The 24,628-nt window shown below is 44.1% G+C and overlaps 1 protein-coding gene across 1 annotated transcript; it reads right to left on the bottom strand.

Annotated features, from left to right (window-relative positions):
* Positions 1-17,298: 17,298 nt before the first annotated feature.
* On the bottom strand, positions 17,299-23,421 carry LOC133456429 (uncharacterized). Its single transcript, XM_061734904.1, has 4 exons — positions 23,112-23,421; positions 22,840-23,058; positions 20,522-20,802; positions 17,299-18,756 (listed from the first exon to the last, which is right to left on the bottom strand). The coding sequence occupies exons 1-4, from the start codon at positions 23,419-23,421 to the stop codon at positions 17,299-17,301; spliced, it is 2,268 nt and encodes a 755-aa protein (XP_061590888.1).
* Between the last annotated feature and the right edge of the window lie 1,207 nt (positions 23,422-24,628).

Raw genomic sequence — 24,628 nt, 5'->3', positions numbered from 1 at the left:
GTCTCCTGCCTGTTTTGCTCCAGTCTTTTTTGATCCCTGTTTTGATCCTGCCAAGCAGCGCTTTGTTTTTGCCTTGTTTGGAATAAATCCTTGGTTTTTGCAACTCCTGCCTCCTGCTCTCCTGCGTTTGGGTCCATACCATACACCAGACATGACAATAATGTTGCGAGAATAAAGTCGTAATAGAAAAAGTAGTAATTTTATGAGAATAAAGTCGTAATGTTATGAGAATAAAGTTGTAACATTGTGAGATTAAAGTCGTAATTTATGAGAATAAAGTCGTAATTTATGAGAATAAAGTCGTAATATTACAAGAATAAAGTGGTAATTTATGAGAACTCTAACAGGAAGAGTGTGTTAAAATGTTGAATATTGAGCATCTTGTGAAGTTATATTTATATATTTATAATATATTTAATATTACAACTTTATTCTCAAAATATTAGACTTTATTCTCATAATTTTACGACTTTATTCTCATATTATTATGACTTTATTTTCGTAATTTCCTTTTTTTTTTCTTAGTTTGGCCCTAATACTCCGTCGTATGATGGAATGTTGCACATTTGACAAAAAATAATGAATTTTGTTGGATCTTTAAAAATTACGGTATACTGTATATCAAAAACCAAAGCACAGTAGCGCAACTCCTTGAAATTGTGTTCAGTCAAAACAAAAATAGATCTCATCTTACATTCTTCCCTTTTTGTAAATGAAATGTCCTCATTTCAATAGTGGCAGATTCAAAAATAAGGATCTAAGTAATATAATCAGCACTAACGCAGCACAAACAAACGAGAACATTTTGGACAAAGTCGGGGGGCTGCGTGAACTCAGAATGACCTTTGAAATACAGGACTGTCTCAGAAAATTAGAATATTGTGATAAAGTTTACAGTTTAAGATTAAGATTCCCAGAATATTCAAATTTTTTGAGATAGGATATTTGAGTTTTCTTAAACTCTAAGCCATGATCAGCAATATTAAAATAATAAAAGGCTTGCAATATTTCAGTTGATTTGTAATGAATCCATAATGTGTGACATTTTTGTTTTTTTAATTGCATTACGGAAAATAAAGAACACAATATTCTTATTTCCTGAGACAGTCCTGTATAACGTGATATCTTAAAAACTAACGACACAAACGACATTTCTTTCTGCACTAAGTATTGAGAATATTCTCACTGAGTTTTGCGTGGGGTGGGGGGCAGATTCACGCAGGTTACTGGAGCAGCTTTTAACTTGTGCAAACACATAAACCTGCAGCAGAACCCGGACCTGACTCAGGGGTCAGATCTGCTCTGGATTTATGTCGGTTCTGAGGTCGGAGCCAACTTTTATCTGGAGTGGATGAAGGTGAGAACGTGGTGACGTTGAAGGGAAATGCCTCCATCTAGAGGCTCTTCTTATTAGGACTTGAAAGATCTGCCTGTTCGTTTGTCTGGTGCACCGTAAGAAAACCAGTGAATAGAATATAATCTATCCATCTATATATATATATATATATATATATATATATATATATATATATATATATATATATATATCATATATCATCATGTATATATATATATATATATATTACACCCCACCCACATATATGTGTATATACATATATACATATATATATATATATATATATATATATATATATATATATATATATATATATATATATATATACATATACACTAGGGGTGTAACGATACACTAATCTCACGATACGGTACGATACACGATATTGAGGTCACGATAACGATACGATATTATAGCAGTATTTTTTAACAACCTTGAATGAGGAAGATATGACTGGAAAAAATGTTTTTTTATTTGAAAGCAAAACAATGCTGTGCATCTGCCCTATTGTTACAGTTTGTAATGCTTTATAACTGTTTAAGTTTTAAAGAGAAAGCCAGGCCAAACATTTTCCACAAACTGAACTAAAAGTAAATGTCAGGTTTGCATTATGCATCTTCAGTTTCATACAAGTACAAATATTTAGACACAAACTGAATAGTTTCTCTCATGTATGATTTGACTTTTTTCTTTTCCAGAAATTTAACAACTAAAATTAAATAAATAAATAAAAGTAAATAAATACATACAATTTTACATCATAAAAAAGATTGATTCATGCTCACCTTATAAGTGTAAGAGGAGATTTATTTTTGTTAAGAAGGTTATTTCATTATTTTATAAATATATTCTTTCTATTCTGATGTAAATCAGGGACTATAATGACACTAGTCAGTTTATCTGTAGTGATTAGTCTGTTTTAGATTGGGCGGAGTGATACGCCACAGTACGGCACTAGGTGCTGTGTTGATGTTCTAAAATCCTACACTGTTGAACGGACAGTAAAGTACTCTCGAACTCTGAAGAAGTTTTCCCCGACCCGAAAAAGGTTTAATTTAATAAGGTAAGGCTTAACTCCACACCAGACTTAAAGGTTCAGAGCTCAAAACCCTAAAAGTCCGTGATCGGGGCCGCAAAACGGAACTAGTTTCTTCTGAGGGGAGGAAGATTTTGGTCTGCGGGGCGAGCCGCGGTCGGCACACGTGCTCGGATGCGCGTTTCTAGTCGACAACACAATATATTAATATTAATAATCCAATATCGACGTATAAGGGGTTACGAGTTCGGCACTGACTCCGGCAAACCAGCCATTGTAACAAAATATGTGCAAAATAACACAAACAACTTCTCTCATTTAAAATCAATCAGAATTTATTTACACCAGATGTCAAGCAGGTGGAAAAGCGACACCTTGGATAAATTCCGATGGCTCACTACATAGAAAAACACAAAACACTAACTATAAAGAAAAATAACAATCAAACGTTAACTACGAGGGGAAGGAGGCCGGTCTGATCCCGACGGGCTTTTGGCAAGAAGCCAAGAGCTGAAGAGAGTCAAACATCCTTCTTCCACCTCAAAAAAATTAGCCAAACTCCACCCCATCCTTTTGGACGTGATCACTTCAGAAATGTACAAAATGAAAAAATGGTTTGACCAAAATATCATTAAACATAGGTAAGACCAAATTCATAGAATTCATGAAATTATAAATCAAATAGCCAAATTCAAATTCACATAGATGGAATACAAATAGAAAGAGTTAAAAAGATAAAATTCCTGGGTGTGATCATAGAAGAAAAAAATAGCTGGAAGCCTCACATTAAACATGTTCAATGTCACAGTTTCACAGTGTAGGATAGGTTTTTTTTACTGTTTAACTCATTCCCCTGTTTTTCCAGATCCTGCCACCCTAATCAGCCAGAGATCCACTCATTCCCTTCACCTGTGCTTCCCCACCCAGCTCCACACCTGGTTTCCCTCATCAGCAGTTCCCGTCATATACCGGCCCATTTCCACCTTCTAGTTTGCCCGATTGTCGTGTGTTTTTGCCTCGCTTTCCAGCCTTCATATCCTGTTCTGTTTCTGCCTGCCTGCCTGTAACCCTGCCTGATTCTTGGTTTATGGATTTTTGCCTGCCCGTTTTGGTTTTGTTTGCCTGATCTGCCTGACTACCCGGTTTCACCCCTGCCTGCCTTTTGACAAAGATTAAAGCCTCTTGGACTCTGATCCTGCCTGGTGTTGTGCATTTGGGTTCTCTGTCCTGTCTGAGCCAGTTCAAAACAAACTGTCAAAAAGTATTTCATTATTAGCAAAGGCAAAACATTTATTGAACTATAAATCACTACTCATCCTCTATAACTCATTGATCCTACCCTATTTAAATTACTGTTCGGAGGTTTGGGGGAACACATACAGAAGCTCACTTCACTCCTTGTGCATATTACAGAAAAGAGCTGTGAGAATAATATACAATGCAGGTTACCGGGACCACACAAATAAATTATTTTTACAATCTAAATTACTAAAATTTATAGATCTAGTTAATTACAATACAGCAAAACTAATGTTTAGAGCCAAGAATAATTTATTACCAGGACATATACAGGGGATATTCTTTGAAAGGGAGGGAGGTTACAACCTCAGGGGCCAACTTAATTTCAAAATTATCAATAGACGCACAACACTGAAGAGCTTCTGTATGTCTACCTATGGGTAAAACTTTGGAACAGCCTGAGCATAGATCTAAAACAAAGTAAAAACATATCACAATTTAAAAAAAGATATAAAGAAACTTTTTTCTCAAAATACAGTGGCAAATAAAAATGTAGATATATATATGGATTTATTTAATATGTGTAGATATATAGATTAATATTATGGAAACATGTTATATATATATATATATATATATATATATATAGTGATATATTATACATACAGTATTTATGTATGGGTATATCTCTGTTAATATATATGGATATATAGCTATATGTAGATATGTTGGTAAATGGATGTATATTTATGTTGATATATAGACTTATATTATGTTTTTTTTGTGTTCTATAAGTAAGCTCATTGATTCTCTTGCTATTTTGGAAAAATGAATATAAGATTTAGGGGTAGGACCTGATAAGTATATACTTCAATCCTACTCCCTTTCGAATATGCTGGTGGATCTGCGAGGTCTGCCTTGTCTTTTTTTTTTTTTTTTTACTTTTTAGTATTGTTCTTTCTAATTTGCATATTCGAAATAAAGCTCAATAATAATATCCTGTCCCTGAAAGATGCCGAAAAATTGGTCCACGCCTTCATCTCCTCCAGGCTCGATTACTGCAATGCACTTCTCATCGGGATCCCAAGCAAGAGCCTCAAAAAGCTCCAATACATACAGAACAGCTGCTAGGATCCTGATGAGAGTGTAAATATGACCACATCACTCCCATCCTCCACGCACTCCACTGGCTCCCCATCTCCTCCCGGACAGAATACAAAATCTCCCTACTCACCTACCAATGCGTCCACAGCAACGCACCCCCTTACCTCAAGGAGCTGATCCATATTCAGCCCCCCACCCGCACCCGTTCAACAAACAAGAACAACCTCCTCAAACTAGAGATGCACCGATCGATCGCCCCCTGATCGGGATCGGGCCGATAATGGCCCTATCGGCTTTGATCGGAGATCGGAAAATAATAGTTCAGAGCGGCCGATCTGATGACGTTTACAACAACAAACCCCCGCCCGCGGGGGCGTTCCCGCATCTCAGACCGAGCGGTCCTGAGGAGGCTTCGGCCTCGCCGGTGCGAGAGTTTTACGATGTCTGAAAAGGACAACAAATTTGCAATTTGCAAAGTGTGTCCAAAGGAGAAACCATGAGGAGGAATGTTATAAAATAATTTCAACACAACGAAGCTGATAAGACATTTGAAAGTTCTTCACAAGGAGTATAGCCTATTGAGTTTTCAAAATTGGCTGCAGCAGAAAAAAGGGAGAGAAAAAAAAGGAGCGCGCAGCAACGGCACTAACTCAGCTGTAACACCTGTAACAGATACTTATAAACGACAGGAAGAAAAATAAAGAACTACATCGTAAGGTAATTAATTCATATGCTTTGCTCATCAGCCGCTTTCTCTTTTAGAAGACATCAGGTTTAAACACGTTTGCAGCTTGGATCCCGGTGCGCGCAGCCGCGTCGTAAATATTTCACTGATGAAATCCTGTCGGAGTTTTACCAGAATATTTACAGTCCAAAGCCTCACGCAGGTCTAGAGTCGTGTCAGTCGCTTCACGAGTGACATGTGGAGCTGTAGTGTGAAGAGTTTTGCTTCACTCACAAGAGTTTCCTCACATGCAGCGGATGCTACCGCTAAAGCTTTCACAAAGCTTAATAATTCATAATTCATTTTTATGTTAAGATTTAATTCCTCTTTCCACAGGAAAACTAAGGTTTATAGTTTGCAACTTGTATCAGAGAGTGACATGTCTGCTGCTCTCTGTGTTGTTGCAAATGTTGTACATAATTATTACCACAGGAAAGCTGAATCCACTAAACTACACTTACTCTTTGTAAGCCGAGTTTACACATAATTTCCTAATTTTTATACCTAATAATACAATGTCAGTGTCGTGTACATGAGACAACAATATTGACGAATTTATGGATTTCACCCTGTGATCGGTGATCGGCAAAATCGGGATCGGCCGATACTGGTTTTCGAGATCGGTGATCGGCCCTCAAAATCCTGATCGGTGCATCTCTACCTCAAACCCACCAAGTCTAAACTGGTCACAATGGGAGACCGGGCCTTCTGTTCCATTGTCCCTAAACTGTGGAACGCCCTCCCCGCCCACCTGAGAGAACCACAGACAATTGACTCTTTTAAGAGAGGGCTTAAAACCCACTGTGGCAGGGTGGAGCAGGTGCAGCCACTCAGGCTGATGGGACACAGGTGTGGCCCGTCAGCCTCTCCACCCTGCCAGCCTTATAAGAGGAGAAGCTGCTGCTGAGACTGTGGTTCAGACTGGAGCTGCTGATCGTGAGGTGCTTGTGCACTGTGTCCTGGTAATAAAAAGGGTTCTGCACTAAACTCCGTGTCCTCTCTATCCTGTAGGTCGGGCCCCGTAACACTCGCTGTGCTACACCCACCTTTTTAGCAAATCATACGCTAGCTATGATCAATGATTTTTTTAATTTTTTTTTTCTTGTAGCACTTTGAGATTCTCAGAATGGAAAGTGCATTATAAATTAAATTTATTATTATAATCATTATTATTATTATTAAGAGAGAAGAGGCGAAGAGAGCGATTTTCGGGTTCCCATCGCTTTTAAGCGCTGGGTTGTGGTGACGTCATCAAAGCCCGCTGGCAGATCGCAGTTTCCTGGACGGACGCCGTTTCAGGCGCCGCCCTTTGTTCACACCTCCAAGCCCGCTGGGTTTGTAGTCTTTTCCTTGCAGCCCCTTTAGGTGCGACTTAAAGCTGCTTCACAGAATGAGGATTCAGACAGCTTTAAAGTCGTTTTTCACCTAATACCAAATGTTTACGAAGGTTTTATAATCACAGTGGCCCAACATTAGTTAGTTGTTGTTTATGTAACAAGCCATCAGAATTTATCCAAGTGTTGTTTCATTATCTTTAACACTTGTGTAAATAAATTCTGATTCATTTGAATAAGAGAAGTTGCTTGTGTTTATTTTATACATATTCATCACAGCTGTTGGTTGCAAAGGCCTGAGTTCGGACTCCTTCCACTGTTATTCTGTAACGCCCCCCCCTGTGGCAACAGGCTGGCGCGTAGGGAATAACAGCTACTTTGAGACTGATTTTGCTGTTCAGTTATTATTTTCCTGATAAGTCAGGTGGTGCCCCGTTTTGATTAATTCATTTTGATAAGATATCTTCTTTATTAATGATTAATAACTTTTTTAAGACAATTATTAATAACTCTTTGATAACGGAACCAGCACCCCCTTTGTTGCACAACAACACTCTACGTGAGACGTAGAGTGTGCTTAAAACTTGTAAAACAATGTTATACCCCTGCCACACCAGTGGTAAATCATTTGTAAACTGTTGTGGAAAATCCCATCAAATGCTCTCAAAATGTTCTTCCAACCAGGTGAATAACTGGACTGAAACTGAGTGTCTACGTTACCAAGAATAAGACTTGAGAGATGATCCAGATTTCAGTAGATTTAATTAAACAGATGCATGCAAAAGGGTCAGAACATACATGAGGTGTGATGATTTTAAGGCACAAAGCATGATTCGTTCTTACGATTCGAGTCATACATCAAAACATCAGTAAGGTCAGTGTTAATCATTGTGGGGCAGACTACCAGTATGTAGTTGGGCCAAAGCTAAATGTTGCTGCTCTCAGGAGTTTTAGTTGAATATAATAGCCTAGGCTGAATTTTCCATCACAATGTCTTATTCGTGGAGTCGGCCCGTCAGACCCAGGTTGTGTTTCTTGATCTGTTCAGCATCTTCTCCTCCTCCGATGTCGGTCTGGTTCAGTGTGTCCTTAAACCTCCTTCTGGCCTCCGCCTGGGTCTTCCTGCCCCCCCCCCTCGATGGTGTACTTCTGCCCGGACTGGCAGGCTTCGTTGTATCCTCGGTGCAGCAGCAGAGTCGGTGCAAACCTGGGTTTATTCTGCTGAAGCTGAGCAGGAACCAGAGACAACAGGTCAACAGTCTTATTTACAGCTCAGTTAAAATCGAAGGTTTGACTTGTATTGATGTTTATTACAGACATACAAGCGTATTCCTCCTCATTTAAGGCTTTTTTTGTGTAAAATCCTTATAAATCATCTGATTGTAGTGACTCTTCATGACAGTAAAATAAAATCTCATACAAAAAACAACTTTGTTCACTTTGATGTTTTTGATTTGAGTCACGAGGGAAACCGGCACCGGGACCGAACTCACGTAGGTCTTGGTGGTTTGGCGAAGGTCTGCAGCCGCCTGCTCCAGGTCCGAGGCGTTTGGGTCGGTTGCCTGGACGACGGCGTGGTACAGGCAGTTCTGGCCCTGCGACTCCACCGGGGTCACGGACCCGTCTCTGTTCAGAATCTCAAAGTGTCCTGTGTCCTTGCATCTGGTCAGGAATCCCTTGTTCCTGTTGACCATCAACATACATACATAAGAACTGAGGAAGGAGAAGGTTTCCCAGAACCCCCGGTACTGGCATGTCCCTTCAGTCTCCTGCAGAAACCACACTTACGTCCTCCATACATACATTCATTGGTTTGTGCTTTTTTTTTGTTTCCTTTACCCCTTTAATTTGCTTTTTAATTTGGTATGTTTCCTAACCCTCCCCCAAGCCCCCAGTCCCCAGGGTCCAACCTAGTATAGTTCCAGCACTCGAATGGTGAAAATGAATAAATAAATGAATAAATAAATTATTAAATAAATAAATAAATACATTTAATGTATTTATTACTAACTTCTTCTACATCGTCGCCACTGATGAGCAGCTGGGTTTAGTTTTGGTAAATTTACGTATTTTGGGGACTATCAGGAGCACCGGGTTGTAAGATGATAAAACACTTATAAAGCAAAACAAAGCAGTCTGGTAAGTCAAATTTAATTCAACGGTCCGAGCATCGATCCAGCGGAGCGGCTTTGTTCGTTACCAAAGTAAAACATGTTGACAGATTTCTGAGCTCAGTGTTCCACATAAAACTGGTTCCAGGTCAGTAAACACAACAACATTCACACATGAGACACCCCGGGTTATAGGTGCACCGACGGTTTTTGAGAAAAAATTAAAGATTTTAAGTGTCTCATAGTGCAGAAAATACAGTAAGCCACAATAGCATATATCACAAAGAAGCTGCAGTTAATTCAATATTCAAATAACTCCACTTCAGAAGCACCTTTCTGGTACTGTCCTAAACTGGTTCAGCTCCTACCTCAAAGACCGGCAATTTTTTGTATGGACACATGTTCCTCAAGAACCTATAAAATCAAGTGCGGGGTACCCCAAGGTTCTATTTTAGGCCCAATACTTTTTAATTTGTATATGCTTCCGCTTGGGGACATTATCAGCAGACACAGCATTATTAATTATTAATAACTTTTGTAAGACAATTATTAATAACTCTTTAATAACGGAACCAGCACCCCCTTTGTTGCACAACAACACTCTACGTGAGATGTAGAGTGCGCTTAAAACTAGTAAAACAATGGTATACCCCTGCCACACCAGTGGTAAATCATTTATAAACTGTTGTGGAAAATTCCATCAAATGCTCTTAAAATGTTTTTCCAACCAGGTGAATGACTGGACTGAAACTGGTGTCTAAGTTACCAAGAATAAGACTTGAGAGATTATCCAGATTTCAGTAGATTTAATTAAACAGATGCATGCAAAAGGGTCAGAACATACAGTACATGAGGTGTGGTGATTTTAAGGCACAAAGCATGATTCGTTCTTACGATTCGAGTCGAAAAAAACATCTTTAAGGTCAGTGTTAATCTTTTTGGGGCAGACTACCAGTCTGTACATGTAGTTGGGCCAAGGCTAAATGTAGCTGCTCTCAGCAGTTTTGGTTGAATATAATAGCTTAGGCTGAATTTTCCATCACAATGTCTTATTCGTGGAGTCGGCCCGTCAGACCCAGGTTGTGTTTCTTGATCTGTTCAGCATCTTCTCCTCCTCCGATGTCGGTCTGGTTCAGTGTGTCCTTAAACCTCCTTCTGGCCTCCGCCTGGGTCTTCCTGCCCCCCCCCCTCGATGGTGTACTTCTGCCCGGACTGGCAGGCTTCGTTGTATCCTCGGTGCAGCAGCAGAGTCGGTGCAAACCTGGGTTTATTCTGCTGAAGCTGAGCAGGAACCAGAGACAACGGGTCAACAATCTTATTTACAGCTCAGTTAAAATCGAAGGTTTGACTTGTATTGATGTTTATTACAGACATACAAGCGTATTCCTCCTCATTTAAGGCTTTTTTTGTGTAAAATCCTCATAAATCATCTGATTGCCAGTAAAATAAAATCTCATACAAACAACAACTTTGTTCATTTCGATGTTTTTGATTTGATCAACAACAAAGAGTCACGAGGGAAACCGGCACCGGGACCAAACTCACGTAGGTCTTGGTGGTTTGGCGAAGGTCTGCTGCCGCCTGCTCCAGGTCTGGAGAGTTTGGGTCGGTTGCCTGGACGACGGCGTGGTACAGGCAGTTCTGGCCCTGCGACTCCACCGGGGTCACGGACCCGTCTCTGTTCAGAATCTCAAAGTGTCCTGTGTCCTTGCACCTGGTCAGGAATCCCTTGTTCCTGTTGACCATCAACATACATACATAAGAACTGAGAAAGGAGAAGGTTTCCCAGAACCCCCGGTACTGGCATGTCCCCTCAGTCTCCTGCAGAAACCACACCTACGTCCTCCATACATACATTAATTTGTTTGTGCTTTTTTTTTGTTTCCTTTACCCCTTTAATTTGCTTTTTAATTTGGTATGTTCCCTAACGCTCCCCCAAACCCCCAGTCCCCAGGGTCCAACCATGTACAGTTCCAGCACTCGAATGGTGAAAATGAATAAATAAATGAATAAATAAATAAATAAATAAATATTTACATTTAATGTATTTATTACTAACTTCTTCTACACCGTCACCACTGATGAGCAGCTGGGTTTAGTTTTGGTAAATTTACGTATTTTGGGGACTATCAGGAGCACCGGGTTGTAAGATGATAAAACACTTATAAAGCAAAACAAAGCAGTCTGGTAAGTCAAACTTAATTCAACGGTCCGAGCATCGATCCAGCGGAGCGGCTTTGTTCGTTACCAAAGTAAAACATGTTGACAGATTTCTGAGCTCAGTGTTCCACATAAAACTGGTTCCAGGTCAGTAAACACAACAACATTCACACATGAGACACCCCGGGTTATAGGTGCACCGACGGTTTTTGAGAAAAAATTAAAGATTTTAAGTGTCTCATAGTGCAGAAAATACAGTAAGCCACAATAGCATATATCACAAAGAAGCTGCAGTTAATTCAATATTCAAATAACTCCACTTCAGAAGCACCTTTCTGGTACTGTCCTAAACTGGTTCTGCTCCTACCTCAAAGACCGGCAATTTTTTGTATGGACACATGTTCCTCAAGAACCTATAAAATCAAGTGCGGGGTACCCCAAGGTTCTATTTTAGGCCCAATACTTTTTAATTTGTATATGCTTCCGCTTGGGGACATTATCAGCAGACACAGCATGAATTTTCATAGTTATGCTGATGATACACAACTGTAGGAGCTCCTGATCATCCCCAGAACCCCCTCCGTCAGCTGCATCACAATAAGAAAAACTTCAAATATTGAAGTAGATCTTGAGATGGATAGATGTGTTGCTGAAGGCTGATAAACCCTTAAAACTGCAGCAGTAGTTGAATTAAAAGAACTGATCAACGGTCCTGCTGTGGACGGAGCTCATGGTTCCTCCTAAAGTCTACATTTTAAATTAAATGAGTTGTTCATGTAAATGTTGGAACCATCTTTGTGTGCAGTTTGCAGAGTTACTTACTGTTGTGACTCTTCCAGCTCTTTCCTCAGCCGGAGGACGATGTCCCCGGCAAAGGCGTCATGCCCTGGATAGTAGTCCTTGGCGAGGGGCACCCCTTGTTGGTCCACCGTGATCACCCTGATGCCTCGGCCATGGAGAGCATCGCTCTGTGTGAGGACGTGGAGGTCCAACGCCGTCGCCGGGTGCTTCTCATCGTAGATTTCATCGATGTAAGAGTCCAGGTTCCTGTCGTCGGCCTCTGATAGTAACACATGCTGATGCTGGACGCTCTCTCTCATCTGGTGTTTGTAGACCTGGTTCTCGAAGAAGCCCTGGGTGTCGGCCCGAGCCAGAAGGTTGCTGACGGCCGTTTCAGCACTGTGGATGATCTTTCCAGTGCAGAATTTGTTCGTGAGGGAGACCAGGAGTCCTAAGCAAGTCTCCACAAACGCAAGTGAAACCCCTTCTGCTATAGCGTCCAGGAGCTCGTCCTTGAGACTCGTCACACACGACAGTTGGCGTCTTCCATCTTGGTCATCTTTTACTCGCGGCAGCTTCTTCATGGTTTCCAACAACCGAGGGATGAAGCTGCGATTGATCATGAACTTTGTCGGGAAGGAATACATGAGCTCTTTGAAATATCTGATAGTTTCACTAGAAGTGTTGATAACAACCTGAAGCTCTTTGCTCTCGGTGTGCTGTATTACAGCTCTGCATAACTCAACCAGGGCGTCGTGGACTTGAGGGACCTTGGTGCACGTCATCATTATGTTGGGAATAACCTCTGTTGTTATCTCAGATACAACCTTGCGCAGTTCCATCTCATAACGCTCCTCAATCTTCAGGTCGGTGAACCCTTGATCCATGGCCGTCTTCGATACTCCGGAGCTGATGGTGTCCGTGAGAACCTTATCCAGGTCGCTGTTTTCATGAATCATTGAAGACACCATTTTCCTGTATGACTCCTCCAGGAGGTTTTGAAAGAGAGTCCTGAGTCCCTTTTCAACGGCGTAGTTGGCAGCGGTGATGCATCCTTGCTTCCCCAGCTCCTGAACCGCGTACTCGCCCGCCTGTCTAAAGCACTGTTTCACCATTGTGATGGCGGTGCTCTTAGATGCAGTGACCAGGCTTTTCATCCCACTATTTGCAAAACCGGCGAATTGCCTGATCCTGTTGAATCCAGCGAAGACCAGAGACCACCCGATGCTGATGGCTTTGGAGATGGCCCACTGAGCCCAGTCGAACCCTCCCTTTATCATTCCCCTGAAGCCATGCATCATGTCCTGCACGCCCTCTTTTATGAGTCCTAACCCAAACTGACTGGCCATGCCGCTAGACAGGGTATAAATGAGAATACCTGTCGCCACCTGGAGGAGACCCAGACCGAAGCAGAGAAGGGCGTCGACAGAGAACTCAGGCTTCTTTTTAAGATCGAATATGAAGCAGAGGCCGAACTCCTCGAGAGCCATCAGTTCCTTGGTGGTGATGAAGTCTTTGTCCGCTGACAGACTGTAGACACTCGAATCCTCCGTCGTGGCCTTGCCGCCACTTTTTTCAAGGCGCTTGAGAGTCTTCAGGGCGTTTTCAATGTGTGCCTTCCATGATTTGAAGAGATTCATCCTGGTGGTCATCTGACTCTGCAGATTGGTGCTTCTGTACTGTGAACTTAAGTCTTTTGTGACGGACAGGTTGTAGAACATCATTACGTTTGTTGACTCTGAGAGGTACACGTCCACCGCCGTCCCGCACTCTTCCAGCAGCCTCTTCGCCTCCTCCATGAAGTCGTCCTTCCGTAGGTTTATGGTGATGTAAGCTTGGTTGTAAAGAGCCACGGCGCTGTAGAGAGGGTCGGCCTCGGCAGCTCTCCGCCAGTATGACAGAGCTCCATAGTCGCTCTTTGACTTGAAGCGGTGCATCATGATGGTCCGGCTTTTCGCCAACTCGATGAAATCGTAGAAGTTGTTGCTTCTCCCCCGAAGATAGGGCTCGGCAGCGATCGCCAAGTGTTTGGAGAGGTCTTTACTCAGCATGTCGACATCATCATGCCTGCCGATGTGCCGTTCGTGGAGGATCAACCACATAGCCCACAACTCCTTCAAAGAATTGAGAGCAGTCTGATAGTCAAACTTTGACCGATAACTCTTAAAACAATCTGGAATGTCTTTGAATAGCTTTTGTGTGATGTCTGTCTTCTCCTCTTCTGTGTAATTGTCGCCAAAGTCACAGAGAAACTCACAGAAGTAGGAGAAGAGACTTTCTTTTATTTCAATCTCAAACAGCTCATTTCTCTCCAGGCCGTCGAGTTGTCTGACCTCGTTCTCCTCCCTGAGGCGCCTCATGGTTTCCACAGAGTGACCTTGGTACACCGCTGCAAGATGGTCCTGGTTGAGGATCATCTGGACCATGCCAGGGTTTCCTTTCCGCCCGGTACGCCCAAACGCCTGCCGCTCCACACGCTGACTTCCAGGGAAGTACGTGAGGAGCACGAAGAGACCTCCGCACTCGTTCACTTCCTGTTGGACGTGTATGTCCGTCCCCCGGCCTCCGAGGTTCGTAGCAATAATGATGGTTCCCCGGCCGAAGTTCTGCTTCTCTATGTTGTGCTTTTCGCTGATTGTGTACATGATGATCTGCCTGGACTGTCTTTCTTGGGCACACATTTTCGTTTTTAGTTCCTCTGCAGTTTTGACATCCTCACAAATGATGAGGACGACTTGGCCCCGGTCTGCAGCAGTTTCTGCAGCGTTACAGATGAGCTGGACCCACTCAGCAGTTCCTAGGGTCGCCTGAACCGCCGGCAGCTCCACCAGCTTCTTGTGGCGGTGAGCCGGAACGACATAGATGGCTGTTTTGTAGTGACGTTCCAGGAAAGCTTTCTCGGCTTCCCCGCCTAATGTCCCTGAGACACCAAAAATGCCATTTCCACTTAGGTACCTTTTAAAGAAGTAGACGTTTGACATGTAGTTGGTGATTTTGGAGAGTTGTGAAATGGCCAGTTGGTGCTTCATCTCCAGAAACTGCTGCAGACCGTCGCCCCAGCGCTTGTTCTTCTCCAACACCCCACTGGCCTGAAAATCCACTGGAATGATGGCGTCGTACTGCTGATGGTCGTCGTTGCTGAAAGCGGCCGCGTCGGCTTCAGGCGCCCTGTCAATCATGTACTCCCTCCCCAGAGTCATCCTGATGGCTTTCAGAGCATTTTCAACAAAAAGCGGTAACTGGTTCTCAAGATACTCTCTCAAGAAGAATGGGATTACAATGAACCCCTCCAACTTCTCCAGTGAGTCCAGGGCGCATTCATTGGAATATTTGATTTTAGATTTTAATGTGTCAACAGTTGCGTCGATGAGAGTTTTCTCAGACAGGATTTCACATGCGCGTCCTTTCTGCAGCAGAAGCATCCTGACATCAGGTTCCCCGCCTGGGCTTTCCCTCCCGTACACTTGGGCTTTATTGTTAAAGAGTGAGTAACAGTCAACCGCCACACTGTTATCCGTTGATGACAGAATCTCATGGAGAAGCTTGTACTGCTCTTCAAGACCAACCTTGACCAGGATGTTCTCGGTGGCGTTCCACTCGGCATCGCCGGTGCCGTCATGCTCCGTTGGTGTTTGACTCATGGCCTCGTTGAATGCATCAATGTCTTTTTGTGAGTAGAAGCCCATCTTGGCGCCCAGCAGCAGTACGTCCTGCTCTGAAAGGTCCTCAGACTGTGAACCAACCACAGCCTGTTTCGCTGCCTTGTGGAAGGACTGGATCCTGGTGGTCCAGTGGATCTCCCCTGACGGGGACATCTCTATCGGGCGGCAGGCCGAGACCACAGCCCAGATGCCCGCCAGGCACTAGCGACGCTGGCGCGGGTTTCCGGGTTATAAAAACCCAATGTCAACAACATTTCAAAGTAGAGGGCCCCCCCTCTGCCCTAAGGGGGGCCCAATGAGAGGGCCCCGTTTTGTGTGATACATTCATATATAATCGTAAAATTTGTAGGTTATAATAACGATAACATGTGCATTGTGCGGCCAGTGTAGGTTCATTCTTACTTTACAACTGTCCTGAACGCATCAGGGCTGTGAGCCAACCTGATTGGCTGGAACTTAACTTGTTTCGTTTTTTTTTACATTTGAACTAACTCGTCTTGTATGTGAGACTGCGGCGTTTTGGAGGGAACTTTGAAAGAGGAAAAATGGAGAAGAAAAAGCACCAGTCTGGATCGTTAAAAAGAAAGGTAAAAGAGAGAAAGGAGAGGCTAGTTGCTTCCTGTCCGCGGCGGAGGCGTGCAGAATGTGAGGTGAGCGGCGGACAGTCCGCCGCTCACCTCACATTCTGCAACGGCGCCGGTGGCTGATGAGGAGGCTAGTGTTAGCTGGAGCGGCCGTTACATTGTTTTCCACGTTACTTGGAATATATTGTTCGAGCCGAGGATGATGTTCTGGAGTTCGGAGTCTGTGAATTGGTGCAGCGGCAACAAGCGCAGATACAGCAATCGGTGAGCACATAAATAATGATCAGAATGTTGTTATTGCCTTGACCACCTTAATGTACCTTGTGTTGTTGTCAACTGTAATAGACCGCCGAGTCTATTTCTATTTGAATGCATATTGTGTGCAGTTGATACATTTTTAATAGGCTATGCGTTTTGTTGTGTTTAGACCGCCGTGTCTATTTTCTATTTATAGATCTCATTAATGGCCTTATAGACAATTGTGTCTATATTCTATCTGAATAGATTGTGTAATTGTAGTTTACATTTTATGTTTTAAGTTGTATTAAAGATGGTTTGGTTCAGACCCTGTGAGTCACCGTCACAGCACCAAGGACAGCGACGCGCTCAGATTGACGGTTGTCAGGCTGCGTGGCGTGTGTGTGTGTGTGTGTGTGTGTGTGTGTGTGTGTGTGTGTGTGTGTGTGTGTGTGTGTGTGTGTGTGTGTGTGTGTGTGTGTGTGTGTGTGTGTGAACTGGTTTGTGGCTTTCTGAGGCACCTAGGCTTGCTTAGCTCAGTAAATGTGAGCATTTGTGTTGTTTGCTGGGTATGATGAGGTGTCCGTTATCTTTGTTGGTATTTTGCTGAATGCAGCAATAAAATGAGGAGGATAATAATTATAATTGTTGTCATGACACTTTCTGTGGCTTTCTCGTTTCTCATTAAGTTTTTACTCCTTATATTGTCTAAAATTGAATAGGGGAATACACAGAGCTTTGCCCTGTTGCACTATTCACCACCCTGCAGTTATTATTATCCTGTGCTATGCATTCATCTGCTGATCTGGAATGGTCTTTTTTGTTATAATCATTGAAGCTGCTTGTGGCTGTCAATCTGTTTCTAAACGACTTAAAGTCATGCAAAGTTAACCAATCCGACCCGTAAGATCCCAAAAATTTTGCGCGTGCGCGCAGTTTAGGCCTCCGCTACGCAAGGGCCCCTTTGGGCTCAGAACCCATAAGGGATTACACCTGGCGACGCCCCTGCCGCCAGGACTTGCTCCACATGTCTCAGGCCACTGGCCTGGTGAGACAGGTAGGTCACCTCAACGCCACTGTCCAGGGTCATGTAGTCCACCTCATCGACCACCACACACTCAAACCTCCTGTCACCTCGGGTGCGGTTCTTCTCAAACTCCTGCCTCAGTATGTCTGCAGCGAAGGTGCTAACAGTGCCGTAAACAACCTGCTTCCTGTACGCATCTTCAAGCGCCTTGTCACGATTCACAGAGGAGCTGCTTTTCTGATGTGGCGGAGGCACGGTGGACGATGTCACACCAAACATGGAGTATAACTTTTGCCACACTTCTTGATCACGAATGGCGAGCAAAGGAGAGCTGGTCACGATGTCCACCGCCAAACCCCGTACTGCCTGGATCGTAGCAAACATGGCTAAAATGCAGGTCTTTCCTTCTCCCGTTCCAATTTCCAGGAGACATCCCCGTTCGTCCTGGACTTGAGGCAGCAACAGTAAAAGTAAGGACGCGAGCTGAGTCAGTCTGGGGAAGTAGCCTCGGACCTCTTCACCAGTTGTGGTAACGAATGTGGTGCATTCCTTAAGAGCTAATGACAACACAAGCAGGATCTTCTTCAGAGAGCTGTGTGCGCTGGGCTGGGACAAATCAAGGGACATCATCTGTCTCTTTCCACTATTAATCAGGTCTGTGGTGATGGTTAGATCTGGAGATCTGGACAACGCTTCTGAAACATACTGCAGAATATTGTGCAGCTGTGATAGAACCTGTTCTGGATAGTTATTGTCCCGCATTTCATCCAAGATGGTGATGATGTCCTTGTCCACCTCAGAGGACACCCGGTTCTGAATGTAGCCGACAGGATCTTTATCGTCCAGGGCAGCGAGGACGAGGCTGCAGCCGAGCTTGTAGGTGCAAACCTCGTGGAGGATCTGCTTGACTGTTTCTTGATGCATGCTTGAGATCCTTCCAATGAAATGCTTGATTTCTGTTGGCGTCCAGATGTTGTTGAAGAGTATTAGACTCAACATCTCCCTACAGTCTCCAGCCAGCTGTGAAGTCATTTCAACTAAAACCCGTCTGGCCAGTGTTGGGTTCCTAAGATGAAGCTGATCTTGCAAATTGAAAAGGAATTCAATCTTCTTGTCTTGTCCAGTTGTGGGATCCTCAAGATCAGCGTCGCGCTCCAGAGTGAACTTCACCACTGCCTCCAGAACACTGAACCTCTCAGTCAGGGACAGATCCACATATCCCGTCGCTTGATCCAAAGCCCACAGTGACCCAGCAGGGTTTTTGTGATCTCCTAGGTATGTCAATGTCAGCTCATTCTGGAGAGTCTTCATCCGGTCTTCCAGCTTGCTTGTTGAGTTTTCATACTCTGTTATTTCATACATTGATAGAAGTTCTTCAAATTGTCCTTGTACATCACCAAGCTTTATCGAAAAAGAACACAGAAAGCAAAACATTAATGTCAGTTCCAAGGACAGAGGGATAAAAAATCATCCCACATACCTTTTGAAACGCCACATCGTTTTAGACTTCTGTGAAAAGTCAATTAGCTCACAGGATGACCTTGAATCTTGACTCAGACACTAAGAACTGGTCTTTAAATTTCAGCAAGTTGATCTGCCTTTGCCACAGCACGTAAACAGCCAATTCAATTCAATTGTATTTATATAGTGTCTATTACAACAGAAGTCGTCTTTAGGATCTTTCCAGAAACCCAAAAAATGACCCCTGATCAATTATAACATTTATATAATTACCTATAATTATATAATAATAATACATAATTATAAACATAAACACTGGCAGGTAAAAACTCCCCTTTAGGAGGGAAGACACTAAATTTTGAGGGTTGGTTTTAAAGGTGAGGGTGGTGTCAACCTCCTGAACCCAAACTGGAAGTTGGTTTCATAGTAACGGTTCCTGAAGATCCGTCCTCCAGATCTACATGTGGATCTTCTAGAAACTATGAGTAAACCTGCCCTCTGAGAACAGAGAACTCTGTTGAACATGAATAACTATCGGGTCTTGGAGAAACCAGGAGTTTGGATGTTCAGGATGTTATACACCAGAACCAGAACTCTGAACTGGATCCTGAGTTTTACGGGGACCAATGGAGGGAGGCTAACGCTGGAGAGACGTGGTCTCCCCTCTGGTTTCTGTCAGCATTCAGCTGCTGCATGTTGGATCAGCTGGAGGATCTTCATGAATTACTGGAACATCCTGCTAATAAACATTACAGTTTGAACACTGATGCTGTGGTTCTGGATTATAAGGGTTGCATGTGGAAATTGAACAAGATTGGTCCTAGCACTGAACCCTGCGGGACACCATAGCAGACCCTTATCTGTTCTGAAGAAACCTCATGTACATGAACAAACTGGAATCTGTCAGATAGATCTGATTTTAACCAACGTAGAGCTGAACCTTTATTACCAACAACATGCTCAACAAATGGAAGGTTGGAATTTGGTCTATAATTAGCTAAGGTGTCTGGGTCAAGAGAAGGTTTTTTAAGTAAAGGTTTAATTACTGCAACTTTGAAAACCTGTGGTACACATCCTAAGTTTAGGGATAAGTTTAACTTGTCCAGTATTGTCGCACCAATAAGAGAAAGAACATTTTTGAATAGTCGAGTCCGGATGGGGTCTAACATACATGTGGTTGATTTAGCTCTATTGACGAGTGAGGTCAGCTCAGGGAGGTCTATAGGATCAAAACAATCTAGAGTCAAGTCAGAGCCTAGGGAAGTCGCTAAAGTTGAAGAAACGCCCACAACCGCTACCGGGGTGGTTGTGGTTGATTTATCTCTAATTCTGATGATTTTACTCTTACCCATAAAGCCTGGTAAATACCTGTGTAAATAAAAGACGTCAGCGCAAGTACTTTTCTACAGATATATCAAAAGAACAAAGGTTAAAGCCCTAAACTTTCACCCATCCTTTCATTTAAAAGCTACACTTTAGAAGAAACCTGGACCAAGACCTGGACCATAAGGGTGGACCGTCCTGCTGAAAACCAGCCGGGCAGAGCAGGAAAAGAGAGGATGAAGAACAGGCAGCATGAAGAGCAGAGAGAGGAGACACAGATATATTGTCAAATGTACAAATAAATATATATTAGTATTAATTATTATAATAATGGGGGGGGGTTCTACTCCAGCAACCATAGGAAAACTGCAGCTAGACCTACCTCGTCCCTGTCTACGTGAGCTGCAGGACCCTTCAGGATGTGCTGGAGGACCTGACTCTGCTGCTGCTGCCTTGCTCGGAGGCTCTGCTCCTGCCGGAGGGCCTCCAGAGCCTGGGACAGGTCCTGGAGGGACGCCTTATTCTCTCTGTCCACCTGTTCCTGGATGATCCTGGTCTTCTCAAGCTCCTTCTGCCGCCGCTTCTCCTCTTCTTCTCTTTTGCGTTCTTCTTCTTCTTTGCGTTTCTTCCGCTCTGTTGCTTGTTTCTCTTCCTCAATTCGGCCTTTATGAAAAATAAAAAAAATGTACTAATTAATTAAAGTGACCATTTGACGGCCATTTCCAGCCATTGTACTGTTATCTATGGTACTTCTACATTCTACAAAGTATGATCCAGTTTCAAAACTCAAGATTAAAAGTACCAGTGCAGGTTTGGATCTTTATTCAGGTGCATCTGAGAACAGGTGAGTATTCAACCTGGACTTTAATAAACTGAGTCTTTCATCTGATCTGAGGCTTCTGGGAGTTTGTTCCAGACATGTGGAGCATAGAAGCTGAACGCCGCTTCTCCATGTCTGGTTCTGGTTCTGGGAACTGATGAAGAACCAGATCCAGATGACCTGAGGGGTCTGAAGGTTCATACTGGATCAGGAGGCCCCTGGTGTGTTCTGGTCATGGACCATTCAGAACTTTATAGACCAGGATCAGAACTTTAAAGTCTGTCCTCTGATGGACAGACGGCCAGTATTAAGACCTCAGAGCTGGACTGATGTGGACTGATGTGGACTGATGTGGTCTGATGGGGAATAGAATAGAATACTTTATTGTCACTATTCATGGGTACAGTGAGATTAAAAGAAGCATCACCTTTCCAGTGCAAGACAGTGCAAACAGATAAGAAATATAAATAATATAAAAAGGTTAAGGTGCATTTTTGGAATAGTCGAATCAAGACCTGAGATCCTATCTACAGATAATTACATATAACTACACATGTGGTGGAATATTGCACATATAGGACGTGAAAAAGTATTGCATGGTAAAAACAGTAATTGAAGACATTCACGTTTTACTCAGGGCGGTTATGGCTTTAGGGAAAAAGTTGTTTTTCAGTCTGTTGGTTTTGGACCTGATGACTCTGTAGCGTCTTCCTGAAGGCAGCAGGTCAAACAGGTCAGAGCCGGGGTGGGAGCTGTCTTTTATAAACTTAGTGGCTCTGCTGAGGCAGCGGGAGGTGTAAATGTCCGTCAGTGGGTAGGGGGCAGCCGATAATCTTCTGCGCTGCTTTCACCTCTGGAACCTTTCCCTGTCCGCAGCAGTGCAGCTGCCGTACCAGACTGTAATTAGACCCTCCAGAAAAACGCGGGCAAAAATCCTTGATTCCGCGGACTAAAATCCTTGATTCCGCGGGCTAAAATCCTTGATTTTGCGGGCTAAAATCATTGATTCTGCGGGCTAAAATAATTGATTATGCGATTAAATGTGCTGGTTTTTTATGTGCTTTTATGCGGTGAATTTGCAGAATATGCTGGAAGTTGCGGAATATGCGGAAAGTTGCAAAATATGCGAAATATGCAGGAAGTTGCGGATTCGGCGCTGCTCTTCCCTCTTAAATTCAGCGGGTCATCTGATCTGAGGTCGAAGGAGAAAAAAAAAAGGAGAGCGCGGGTGGAGAGGAGAGGAGAGGGGCGGGGGCGGCCCGGGGGCCGGCCGCCTCTCTCCCTCCAGCCCGCGGCTCGGTGCTCGGGTGATTGCCGGGCGCACCGGCGCGACGAGGGGGACGAGACAGCTCCGTCACCCTCGCAGGCGCAGTGGTGCGCGGTCAGCGCGGAGACCTGAGTCCCCCGGCAGCCGCGCCCACCGCGCAAGCAGGCTCTCTTTTTCCTCACCCCCGCGGGTGAGAGCTGCTGTTTGGGGGGTGGCGGTTTCTGCGAGGCGTGCGAAGGTCCCCGGGCGGGTCCCGCACGTCGCGACCGGGTGTCCCGACATGTCACTGACAACACTCCCCCCTTTTTCCAAACTTTATGCGAAAATGTCGGCGATGATGCGGTGAAATCAAGCGAGCCCCGCATAATTCGCATATTCAGCGCGGACATATGCAATATTAACCCCAGTAAAAGTGATTTTTCTGCACCAGACATTGAAATCCACGGAAGGTCTGTAAATCCACGGACAGCCGTGAAATCCGCGAAAAATTCCGCGATCACGGAATCGCGGATTCCTGGAGGGTCTATGTAATGCAGTACGTCAGCAGGCTCTGCATGGATGAGAGGTAGAAGGTCAGCAGCAGGTTGGAGTCCAGCTTTTATCTCCTGAGGACTCTCAGGAAGTGCAGCCGCTGCTGAGCCTTTTTTGGTGATGGCGTTGATGTTCTCAGACCAGGAGATGCTGTCGGAGATGAGGAGGCCAAGAAACCGGAAGGAGTGGACCCTTTCCACTCTCTGGCCGTTGATGTAGAGGGGGTCTGGGTCAGTGTTCTGTTTCCTGAAGTTGACGATGATCTCCTTGGTTTTTCCGGTGTTCAGAGTGAGGTTGTTCTCTGAGCACCAGGCTGTCAACTTCAGGACCTCCTCTCTGTAGGCTCCTCGTCACCTTTTGAGATGAGTCCGACCACCGTAGTGTCGTCAGAAAACTTCACTATGAGGTTGTTGTGGGTCGGACTGCAGTCATTGGTGTAGAGGCTGTACAGGAGGGGGCTCAGCACACAGCCCTGTGGAGAGCCGGTGCTCAGCAGGCGGGTGGAGGACCGGTGGGGGCCGAGTCTCACAGTCTGGGGTCGGTTGGTGAGAAAGTTTCTAATCCAGGCACATGTGAGAGGGGGCAGGCCGATGGTGGTCAGTTTTGTAATGAGGATGTCTGGGATTATTGTGTTAAATGCAGAGCTGTAGTCCACGAAGAGCATCCGTATGTGTGGGGTGCTGTTCCAGTTATCAAGAGTTATTAATAATTTTATTCAACAATTATTAATAATTAATAAAGTAGACTATATATCAAATTGAATTATCAAAATGAATTAATCCTCGGGGCACCACCTGGATTTCCAGCAAAAATGATAACTTTGACAGCAGAAATCAGTCTCAGAAATAGATATTATTCTGCAGAGTAGTACATTTTACTATTATCACTACAGAATAACCGGCAATTAAAGGAAATTACTAGTTCGGCACTAGCTCTGTCAAACAGCCATTGTGACAAAACATGTGTAAAACAACACAAACAACTTCTCTCATTAAAATCAATCAGCATTTATTTACAACCAGGTGTCAAGCAGATGGTAAAAGCGACACCCCAAATAAATCCTGATGGCAAGATTAAAACGTTGACTGCACGGAGAAAAACAAATCAAAAATAATAAACACATGGTACAAAACTTCCGATCATCTGTGTCTCCAGACAACTGGCTGAATGTGGCTGACAAGATGGCTGCGGTATTTAAAGATGGCGGCGCCCTGGCCACGCCACGTGCAATCAGACAGAATGACAAGACACGGCATTTAAACCGTGAATAACTGGCGAAGATTGGCGCCACAAAATAAACAAACAACAATATTGCCCGTAGTTGCCGGCGTTACACAGTAATATGCGTACAGTAACTTCATTAAACACAAATTTAGCTCTGAACCGCTCTAAATTAAACTGATTGCCCAAAATACAGCCTCACGCTTCCTCTGTCCGGATCGCGTTCCCGGGTGCTGATCGAGTTTCTGCCGGGTTTTTCCAGGTGTGGGAGAGCCTTCATTTCGGCTCGGCTCCACCATGCGGCTCGGTTCCTCTGTCCGGCGGGGATCCCACCGCCAGATCGCTCCTGCAGGGATTCTCCGGTAGCGAGCAGCCGCTTGGCCCTCTCCTGTTCCTACTTTGAAAAGAAAAGACAGTCTTGCAGCGTGCAACAGCCGGGCCGATCCTTCCTGTCACGGAGCCTCTTGACGCGGCCTCCAGGCGCAGGACAGTCCACTGTAATCAGGGCCGCTTCCGTTTCATCGCCGAGGTGCGAGCTTCACGGACGCAGGAGGATCGGGACCCTCGGGCTGATCACGCTGCTGGAGGTCTTCCTTGCAAGAGAAACTCAGATAAGAAAAAGTTAGTGGGAGATGGGAGATGGGAGCTGG

This window comes from Cololabis saira, chromosome 12 (assembly GCF_033807715.1).
Source record: "Cololabis saira isolate AMF1-May2022 chromosome 12, fColSai1.1, whole genome shotgun sequence".
NCBI lineage: Eukaryota > Metazoa > Chordata > Actinopteri > Beloniformes > Belonidae > Cololabis > Cololabis saira.
The sequence above is the reverse complement of the archived record's forward strand: the minus strand, read 5'-3'. Positions and strand labels throughout refer to the sequence as shown.

What these genes read in the sequence shown, in the direction of transcription:
- LOC133456429 (XM_061734904.1), bottom strand. Translation starts at nt 23,421, where the DNA reads ATGCTCTTCGTGGACTACAGCTCTGCATTTAACACAATAATCCCAGAC. An exon ending in GGTCGGACTCATCTCAAAAG is followed by an intron (nt 23,059 to 23,111) that starts GTGACGAGGAGC and finishes CCTGGTGCTCAG; the next exon opens with AGAACAACCTCACTCTGAAC. An exon ending in AGCGGCTGCACTTCCTGAGA is followed by an intron (nt 20,803 to 22,839) that starts GTCCTCAGGAGA and finishes TTTTTCATAAAG; the next exon opens with GCCGAATTGAGGAAGAGAAA.